This window comes from Podarcis melisellensis (genome assembly GCF_964234715.1).
Source record: "Podarcis melisellensis genome assembly, chromosome: 3".
In the NCBI taxonomy this organism is placed as follows: Eukaryota; Metazoa; Chordata; class Lepidosauria; order Squamata; family Lacertidae; genus Podarcis; species Podarcis melisellensis.
This window is the reverse complement of record NC_138530.1, coordinates 11,665,939-11,676,303: the sequence shown is the minus strand read 5'-3', so window position 1 is coordinate 11,676,303 and position 10,365 is coordinate 11,665,939. Positions and strand designations below refer to the sequence as shown.

Genomic DNA, 10,365 nt, shown 5'->3' with positions numbered 1-10,365 from the left:
GCCCAGCCAGCAGCCAAACGAAGCCTCAAGAGAAAACACCGTCACCTCTCCACTGGGAAGCGCTGAGCAAAGGCGAGTCCCCAGGCAACATGGCCGATTCAATCAACACAAGGCATGCAAGCACCACCCCCCAGTCATTCTTAGACTTCTTATTGGGTGAGCAACACAGCCAAGCAACACAGTTGGAGCCTCCCTCCTCCTTGGCCGGCAGGGAGAGAGGGAGAGGAGCTGCTTCCTTTGAAACCTGGGAAATTTAAGGGACATCATCAATAAGGGACAGCAGCGGGACATGGCGCTGGAATAAGGGACTGTCCCTTCAAATAAGGGACGCTTGACAGGTATGGACAGGAAGCATTTTTCCTGCCTGTTCTCAATTGTCCCTTTTCTGAATGATTCAGAGAAGATGCTCTCTCCCACTACGAAGTTACAGGCAGATGTGCTGCTGATGTAAACTTGTGTGTTTCTTTCACATTAGCAACACAATCCACTGACATATACCAGCTGCTGATCTGGTTTCTTTGAGCTGTCCTTTTAAGATAAAATAACTCGCAAGACAAAGCAAGTCCACTAAAAACATGTTTATTTCTTTATTTCTTTATTTTTTTTATAAAAAATTGTACATCAAAGACTTCATTATGGTTTTTCGATGAAGAAACAGGAGAAGGTTTTCCATATTACAAAGGGATGTATTCAGTTCCAGGTTTTACTACCGTTTTTTTTTTTTAATGAACACTGTACATTTAGAATTGCAAATCTGAGTTATAAAACAGATATATAGGATGAGTAAGGCACTGCTGTATTGTAGAAAGTTTAACAAAGGGGAGCCAGCTCTTGGATCCTAAATTCTGAAAAAAAAACCAACACAAGTCAAAGCCAAAAATGGTTTAAAAATAAAAAGAGAACATGGTATAAGCAGCTGTTTTTTCAATTGGGGGATCTTAGTATACAAACATATATTCCCCCACCCACCCCTTCTTTGCTCAGGAACTAGAAAGAAACAAGGAACAATACTCATGCAGTAACATTTCTCCAAATGATGTTGTCTTTCCATTGGGAGCTTCACTCATTGTTGGCAAACCTTCTTCCTTATGTCCCATTTTTCTTGGAAAAGATAAAATGGTAACAAGTGGTATGGAAACACCCAGTGCGAACTATTTATGGTGCTCATTAATCCCAGATCAGTTAAAGAACAAGAACACAAAAATCGAATAGGAGAGAAAAAATAGGTGTCTGAGGAATTAATTCTTCTTTTTTTATAACCTCTATCCACATCGTTTAATGTGGGCGAGCTATCTTACTGTTAGATCTCTTAACGGTGTTAGATGGTCTTAACGGTGTAGCCAACTAATTTCTACTCATAGTAAACCCGCTGAAATTGATATACCTAGGTTAGGGAGGTCCATTCATTTCCCTGGGTTGTATCCAGTGCTAGAGTAGACCCATTGACATTAATGGGCATGACTAACTTAGGTTCATTAATTGTGGAGGCCAGTTCTGGATCCACACGTCCTTCCACAGTGGGGACATAGGTTTCCGGGCGGGAGTTGATCATTTGAACGGCCTGTTCTGACTGAAGCGCTTTGAGCACAATGTGGGTTTGTGGACAATGGGATGTACAAATAAACCACCTGAAGTGTAGGTGGGTTCCCACGAGGCAAGACACAGTAATAACAGCAAGAACCTTTATTGAACTACAGAACTGGACAACAGGGGCAAAGCAACTGCTTATATACATTTCTGAAGGCCTGGGCCACTCCCACTCCCCATGTGATTGGCTTTCTAAACTTCCAAGCTGCGAATCATAACTCAGAATTTAAGGGCCAATGGCAGAGGCCCAAACCCTTAAATGTTCTGGGATTGGATATCATATATCGAATCAGAACACAGGGGCTCAGAATCCTTAGTCAAGACTCAAGCTCAGGCAAACACAGACCACTGAATACACAGCAACACCTATGTCAAGGATTGGGAAACCTACACTCTGAATGCAAAATGTCATCCTCCGTTCCCCTGTATCAGGCCCTTGGGACTCCGCCTAGGCCACACCCCTTCTCAGGCCACACCTCTTATTGGTCCTGCCCCACCCCCTGCCTAAGTGCTTTTGTCTCGCTGAAATGCACACTTGAACTGCGATAATGCCTCAGTGGAGGACGGCGAGGCATATGAATGAGTTTCTGCGTCAAAAACACAGGTCTCTGCATGGCTGAAAAGTTGTCTTGCTGCACAAAGGCAGGAGTCACATCTGTTGCTTTGCTCGCCTTCCCCTCTGGGCACACCCACTTTTGCAGCTGGCCCCACCCACCAGTGCCATGTGGCCCCTGGGAGGCTTCCGATGAGGGGCTGTGGCCCTTGGTCTGTAAAAGATCCCCTCCCTCATAGATTCTATGACCACCAGGCTTTTGAACCCAAGAACACTGTCCAGCCAGTACAAAGTGCATTCAAGTCCCGCTGAATTTAAACGTCATTGGGACATTAAAAGTGGCCCTCTATGCCTGGGTCTCACCCTGCAGGTGTGCTTCAATGTGCACACGAAGCTCTTGGGTATCCTAGCAGCACTATTTCACCCACGTCTACAGATGAACGTACAGTGGTACCTCGGGTTACATACGCTTCTATGCTAACCCAGAAATAGTGCTTCAGGTTAAGAACTTTGCTTCAGGATAAGAACAGAAATCGTGCTCCAGCGGCGCGGCAGCATCAGGAGGCCCCATTAGCTAAAGTGGTGCTGCAGGTTAAGAACAGTTTCAGGTTAAGAACAGACCTCCGGAACGAATTAAGTACTTAACCTGAGGTACCACTGTACTTGAAATTGGGCTTCTTCCATTGAAGTAAGCAGGGCAGCCCGTGCAAACAGAAGAACATCATCTGCGCTGGGCTCATTTCCACATAAAAAATCAGTGGGAATAGGCGAAACACTATCCAACCCAGGATCTCATACAGTGGTACCTCTGGTTGCGAACGGGATCCGTTCCGGAGCCCCATTCGCAACCAGAGCAGAATATAACCTGCGTCTGCGCATGCACGGGTCGCGATTCGCCGCTTCTGCGCATGCGCGAGACGCCATTTTGAGCGTCTCCGCATGCGCAAGCGGCGAGACCCAGAAGTAACCCTTTCCGGTACTTCTGGGTCGCAACCTGAAAAAATTTAACCCGGAGCATCTTTAACCCAAGGTATGACTATAATAGAAAAGTGTTAGCTCTCAGTCAAAACTAATTTTTACTTTTTTGGGTGTGTGTGTGTGTGTGGATAAAACAGTCTGTATTTGAAGGTGATGTCCTGCTATTCTAGAAAGAAAATGAGAAATTATAGCCCTATTCTCATGTCCAAACTGTGATGACTGAACACATTGGGGGAGGGGTGAGATTTTGGCCTCTGGCCTTCTCCTTCTGCCTCCCCAACCTCTGTGTATTCAGTGGAAGGTGTGGCTGGACCCCAGTTATGCATGCAAACTCTTTCATGTGATTGGAAAGCCTCTGTGATTGGGGTCCTCCGTGGTGTGCCCACAGAGCCAACGCATGTGCGGTTTCCATGCGCACAGCGCTCTTCCACCACTTCCACCGAACACATGAGGGTCTTGGGCAAAGCCAGTGGGTACGACCCCACTCTTCCCAGTGGGAATAGCATTGCTGTGCAGTCGGTGTGTGACTTAGGTGCGCAAGGTTTCGGGTGGGGAGAAATGCCGTCTTTATACAGAAGGTTCGCAATGCCCAGGTTATATTGCTGAAACACATATCCTACTCTTGAATTATAAGCATAACAGCGTGGTTACAAGTACTAATTTCCTTAATAAAGGGGCTTTCCCCTCCCCTTTTAAAAAAACCAAAACAAACACACCCCGTAAATTCTATAAATAAAGTCGTAAGTGCTTCATTTAAGGGAATATTTCTTTGGCTGCTGTGGGTGCTTGCGAGTGGCTTAGCTGCAGAGGCTAAAAGGGATATGGTCCTACAATTAGCGTTAATCTCAGCACGGAACTCGACCGATAGTTCATACTGTTGACGGTAAGCAGCTCCAGGTCAATGATATGTTCTCGAGGTCCCGTTAACGGCTTTACCAACACAAGCATTGCGCTCACAGAGCTTGTTTGCTGAAAGAAAATAAGGAATTGGAAGTTATCACCTGGAAATGTCTGGCTCCACCCTAACCACCTGGGAGTAAGTTTCAAAGAGCAGTGTTTTCATTGAGCTATGGATAGAGATGTTAGAGAGTGGAAATTGCCAATATTCATTTATTTGCCCCATGTCCGGAACGGAAATTTGTCCAGCAAATATAATCGGGACTCTTGCTGCTGATGTCTGCAAATAGGTAATGGATTCCTTTCCACTCCATAAGCATCACACTTCCTTTGCACTGAAATGGTGCGGGATAATGTAATGATAATTATGTAAAATTTCCCCCCAGCAGAGAGTGAGACAAATAACGTCGTCTTTGACAGAAACTGAACTGCAGCAGAACAGCCCCAAGGCTGCATGCAACAAATGGCCTCGGTCCAGTATATCTGAAGGAGCGTCTCCACCCCCATCGTTCTGTCCGGACACTGAGGTCCAGCGCCAAGGGCCTTCTGGCGGTTCCCTCACTGCGAGAAGCCAAGTTACAGGGAACCAGGCAGAGGGCTTCTCGGTAGTGGCACCCGCCTTGTGGAACACCCTCCCACCAGATGTCAAAGAGAACAACAACTACCAGACTTTTAGAAGACATCTGAAGGCAGCCCTGTTTAGGGAAGCTTTTAATGTTTGAGGCATTATTGTATTTTAATATTGTGTTGGAAGCGGCCCAGAGAGGCTGGTGAAACCCAGCCAGATGGGTGGGGTATAAATATATTATTATTATTATTATTATTATTATTATTATTATTATTATTATTATCATCATCATCATCATCATCATCACATTTTGGAATGAAAATCAGTGCCTTCTTACCCTCCCAGTTGCAGAGCTGAATTCATTTTATTTTTTTAAAATATCCCTAAAGCTGCTCCGGGCTGGCAGGGCAGTGTGAGAAGGATGCAACAGCCATGTGCCTTCGATCCTAACCTCACTTTGTGAGCTGGAATAGAAGGGCGCATGACTGTTGCTTCCTCCTCATCCCACCCATGGGTGTCAGGGTGCAGGTGAGATTCGCTGCATCAGGCAGCTGGGCTCTCACCTGCGGGGGGACAGGTGGGGCAGCGTGGCCCTTCTTGTCTCTGGTGGGGGTGGTGCTCTGGCAGTGTTGGCAGCGAGGGCTGGGCTGGCACAGCGGGCTTCATTCATGTGCCGACCCAGGAGCCGGCAAAACGCACTATGCTGCTGCCCTTATGGGAGCTTTATGGAAACCCAGGCGAGCCGAGTCCAATTTTGTTAGCGGAACTTGGCGAAATACTCACTCTCAGGACGAAGTCTCCGTTCTCATTTCCAGATTTGATCCGGAACGTGTTAATGGTATTGGGGTAAATCGTGGTCGCTTGGATTTGGAAGATATCGGACGGAGTCGTTCTTTCTGAGCGGATGCTCATGTATTTGTGCACAATGGAGTATGGAAGGTCTCGGCAAAGGGGGTTGGACACCGGGCAAACGCAGCGACTGTAAGACAAACCACAACGACTGAAAAACAAACTCCTCGCACCTGCGGGCTTTGCAGCTCTGAACGTTGCAAATGAGGCTTTGCTAAAAGATCTCTTAGCGGTTCCCCTTACTTTTCAGATGACAGCACGTAAGGCTCTTGGCAAGGGTTCCTCGGGTAACAGCGGTATCCGCCGTGATAGTTCCAGCACATTTCGTCCTCCCGGCATTCATGGCCCACTTCACATTCATTGATATCTAAGAGAGGAATGCGAAAGAAGTGAACCTTTAGAGCTTTGCTGACAGAACCCCTGAACTATTATAATTTAGATAGGTCTTTGTACAGTCATACCTCGGGTTACTGATGCTTCGGGTTGCGCAACTTCCAGTTGCGCACTGCGCCAAACCCGGAAGTACCAGAACGGGTTACTTCCAGGTTTTGGAGCTTGTGCATGCGTCAAAGTGCTAAATCGCGTTTTGCACATGTGCAGAAGTGCCAAATCACGACCCCCGGATGCGCGGGTCGCAAGTTGTGAACGCTGCGGGTTGCAAACGTGCCTCCCGCATGGATCACGTTTGCAACCCGAGCATCCACTGTACTTGAATCTGCAGCAGATTGCTGCCTCTACTAAGCTGGCAGTAGAAAACTTCCAGCCCTGTGGCCTGATTATTTCACAATCAATCAAAACTTTATTAGCAAAGCCAACAGGCCACAGCTATACAAGAGTTAAAAGTGAAAATAGGGATAAAAGGAAGAAAAGAACAGGCAAAAGGAGGTCCGTCAGATGAACAAGTCTGTCACTCAGATGGTGGCCCTCAATTTCGCAGCTCTCTCGATGTACCTCGCGACCTTCTCTGTTATCTGACTATCCGTATCAGATAATAGAAAATACAGTGTAATGTCTGGTGAACGGCCGGGGTTGGAGAGAATGAGTGGAGTAATAATCTCATTCCTTAGGTCTTTGTAAAGGGGGCAAGATAGAAGGACGTGGGACACTGTTTCCGTGTTACCATCTCCACATGGGCAGAGTCGTTTTTCAAATGGAGTCTTTTGGTAACGACCTTCGAGTACAGCAGAGGGAAGAACATCCCATCTAGCCAATGTAAAGGCACGTCTGTATTTTGGGATGGTTAGTTTAGACAAATATGAAGCTGGAGAGTCAAAATGAGAAGGGGGAAAGTAGGTATACCATGGGCACAGTTTCTTTAAGATAGTCAGGTTGTTTTGTCGTTCAATGTCTTTCAGGCGCTGGCCTATTAGACTCTTTGCTTTAATGAGGCCCATTGATAGTAGGGACTGTGAATGCAGACCGCATGTAAGGAGTTTTTGATGCACAGTTTTGAACCACTTGCTTTTGTGAGGGTCTTGCATTACTAGAGGCAGTAGACCAGGTGGATTCAGATTAAGACGAAGCCAATAGTTGAATGTTCTCTGCCAGGTCCGAGTTTCCACAGATGGAAGGCAGGCCTCGAGTCGTAATGCTGCGTTTGGAACACAGGAGGGGACGCCGAATATCTGCCTTAGAAATTTAGACTGGACAGTTTCAAGACTGGAGCAGTGGTTCCCCGTCCAGATTTGTTCCCCGTACAGTAACTGCGCCAGAGGTTTTGCTTGAAAAACTTCAAGGGCTGCTGGGATGTATCTGCCCCCCTTCGTGTAAAAGAAGCGGGACAGCATCTTGATACTTTGAGCTGCTTTTTCTTTGGCACATTTTTGATGGACATCCCAGGACCCGGTCGACTGGAAAACGATACCCAGATATTTGAAGGCTTTAACCTGTTCAATTGTCTGGTTATCCATCCTCCAGCTGTACTGTCTGTGTTTCCTTGCAAAAACCATAATTTTGGTTTTCTGATAGTTTATTGCAAGTTGCTCTCTCCTACAGTATGCTGAAAATTCACCTATGAGCCTATTTAAGCCTATTCTTGTACGAGATAGGAGTATCGCATCAACAGCGTACAAAAGCACTGATATTGATTTGTCAGCCAGTTTGGGGGCGTGGAAGTCCGGAGATGACAAACAGTTAACCATATCATTGATGTAGATGTTCATAAAATTGATATACTGCATGATTGTAAATAAAACATAAAAGCAGTTTATCCGCCTCCCAATATATAATTATCACTACAAATTTTACAGCCGCAATTTAAAACAGATGAAAAGTTAAAACTGCAATAGAATAGGCCAAAAAAATAAATAAATAAAAATCAAAACTTGTACAAACTTTGTAAGTGTTTGGGTAGGCTCGTCTAAGTATAAATGTCTTCAGCAGGTGCTGAAAAGGATGCACTAAACGACTTGGTTCTCACAAATGTGGAATAAGTTTTAGGTGGCACTTGTAGTAGTCCCAATTCTACCGATCGAAGCGGTCGAGGGTAAGGTGATCTTGTATGTAAACTGGTCCCAAGTTGTAAAGGGCTTGATATACCAATGGTAACACCTTGAATATGCCCCCTGTAGCAGATTAGCAGTTCAGTGCAAATTTTTTGAGCGCAGGTGATTTAAAACTATCTAATCCCTGCTCCTACCAACCTAGCAGTTCGAAAGCACATCAAAGTGCAAGTAGATAAATCGGTCCTGCTCCAACGGGAAGTTAAACGGCGTTTCCGTGCGCTGTTCTGGTTGGCCAGAAGTGGCTTAGTCATGCTGACCACATGACCCGGAAGCTGAACACCGGCTCCCTCGGCCAATAAAGTGAGATGAGCACCGCAACCCAGAGTTGGTCATGACTGGACCTAATGGTCAGGGATCCCTTTACGTTTACTTTAATCAATCCATAATTAAAATATGAAATGACATTAAAACATCTTTAATTAAATGAAACAGTTTAAAAATGCAACAAAACAGTTAAAAACCCCCTGTTAAAACAATGTCATCATAAGTTCAGATCCAGGAGAATGCTTGCCTAAACAGGAACCAGCGGCATGCCAATACTGATGACTTCTCTTATTTTAGAAGGACGTGCATTCCACAATCCTGACGATGGCACTGAGAAAGCTTGCCTGTGTGTTACCACAAGCTGATGATCACCGGGCTGGGGCAAAACTAAACTGATATCACTGGATGTCATAACGATGTAAGGTGGGTTGTGGCTCCCCCTATCAAAGGTCTTGTCCATAGTTCTGCTTGCCCCGTGCTTTCCAAGCTTGGGTCTGAGTGGTTGTTCATTTGTCTCACCACTTTCCCCAGAAAAACCCGCTGTTTGCTGCTGAATCGGAACAAACGCTAATCCACAGAATAGCTGCTAAGTTGTGGGTGAACATATCAGACGACACAGCGATTCTTCAAACAGCTCCTGTTTATTTACAGGCCAGAACTGAAATGAACTGAAGGGTTCAGCCAGCCTGCTTATCTAGAGCTCCAGTACAACGCAACTGTAACAACTTTCTGTAACTATCCAATCACTGAACGTCATTTTCAACCCTTTATTTGCATATGTGGACCTGAGTGAAAACTATCTACAGTATCCCCCTGCTGGCCCAGGGTGAGAACTTCAGTACATAACAATAGCCGATTGCCATTTGCTGTGATTCAGCAGTAAATCAGTGGGATAAGTGGAAGTGTGGACAAGGGAAGGTTCCAGCACATGAGTCAGATCCAGTTGCCCACCAAGTCACCTGGCTTCTGTTAGCAAATCTTGGGGTTCTAGTGAAAAAATAAAGTAGACCCCACAAGTCTAGAACCCGCTCCCCGTCACGTATAGCTGCCAGCCTCATGCATGCAGGACTTCCATTCATCTTAAACCTACACAGAGCCCACTAATCATGTACTGTGGTCTGTAAGATGCTTAATATCTCCTCCACCTCTTCCTGGATCTTTGCAGTTCCCCACAGGGAGTGAAGAAGGTTCATCTGTCCCCTGCTTTGCTGTGCTGGTGGCAAGTTGCACAGGGGACATTTTGCACTGCCCATGTTGAAGAGGTTTACAGGAAGAATCCTGAGACAATGACAGACTCTTTAAAAATGGTTATTATTATTATTATTGATTTTTAATTTCAAGTAACAAAAATGCCAATACAAGGTAAACAGAGTTTAGCGGTTGCACAGAAAAGAAAGAAAAGTAGTGGGTGATGGTTTTAGACGTTCCAAGAAAGGCAATCAAATGAGAGTGTCTCTCCATAAGGTTCTATGAGTTGTTGGAGGATGAAAACCATGGACGACTGTCTTAACAAAGTCGGTAAAGGGATACTATGCAGTATATAGAAGGTGTGGTTCTTCGTACCCCACAGATCAATATTGGTTTATATGTTAGAATCAAGGCGGCAGGAGTGCCACAAGAGAAATATGCTTACCTTGACAGTTTCTGCCTCTGATTAACTGGTAACCATCTGGACACAGGCAAGAATACCTCCCTGGTTCATTGACACATTGATACATGCAAATGTAGTTCGAAGTTCCACATTCGTTGACATCTGTAAAACAGAGACATCTGCTAGACGCCATATTTTCCTCCGGTTTGTTTGTTTTTTAATAAAAAAAACCTTGCAATTTATTTATTTGACCTCTATATTTATACGACTTCATCATAAGATGCCAGGGTGGTTCATAAGATAAAAATACAAAGCAACAGATTGAGGGCAGGGAGCATTGGCCAATGAAATCTGGGGTCTGAAGTCCAATCGGAGTGAAGGCAACGCTTCTGCCTCTTATTCTGGCATCTTGTGTTTAATTTCTTTTTTTAAAATAAGCACACCCAGTAGCAGGGTCTTCACCACCTGAGAAATGTGCAGGCATCAAAAAGGAGGATCTGGAGGGTTGAGGAGCCAGGTGACTCACAGATAAGCTCTCTTGAACCTTTCCCCCACAATGCACCACTTTTTAAGA

General features: G+C 45.3%; 1 protein-coding gene and 1 long non-coding RNA gene across 3 annotated transcripts in view; both read right to left on the bottom strand.

Annotated features, from left to right (window-relative positions):
- Positions 1–582: 582 nt before the first annotated feature.
- Positions 583–10,365, bottom strand: part of LOC309365973 — a 103,971-nt gene continuing 94,188 nt past the window's right edge. The window contains exon 2 of the long non-coding RNA XR_014166336.1: positions 583–2,594. This is a non-coding gene — a long non-coding RNA (uncharacterized lncRNA). The remainder of the gene's footprint in view (positions 2,595–10,365) is intronic.
- The window catches only part of EFEMP1 (EGF containing fibulin extracellular matrix protein 1), a 68,645-nt gene continuing 58,862 nt past the window's right edge, over positions 583–10,365 (bottom strand). For both annotated transcript variants that reach the window (XM_081904217.1, XM_081904218.1), the window contains 4 exons: positions 9,834–9,953; positions 5,676–5,799; positions 5,367–5,562; positions 583–4,087 (listed from right to left, as the gene is read on the bottom strand). In XM_081904217.1, coding sequence (XP_081760343.1) covers positions 3,929–4,087; positions 5,367–5,562; positions 5,676–5,799; positions 9,834–9,953 — 599 coding nt within the window. In that variant the 3' untranslated portion in view covers positions 583–3,928. The remainder of the gene's footprint in view (positions 4,088–5,366; positions 5,563–5,675; positions 5,800–9,833; positions 9,954–10,365) is intronic.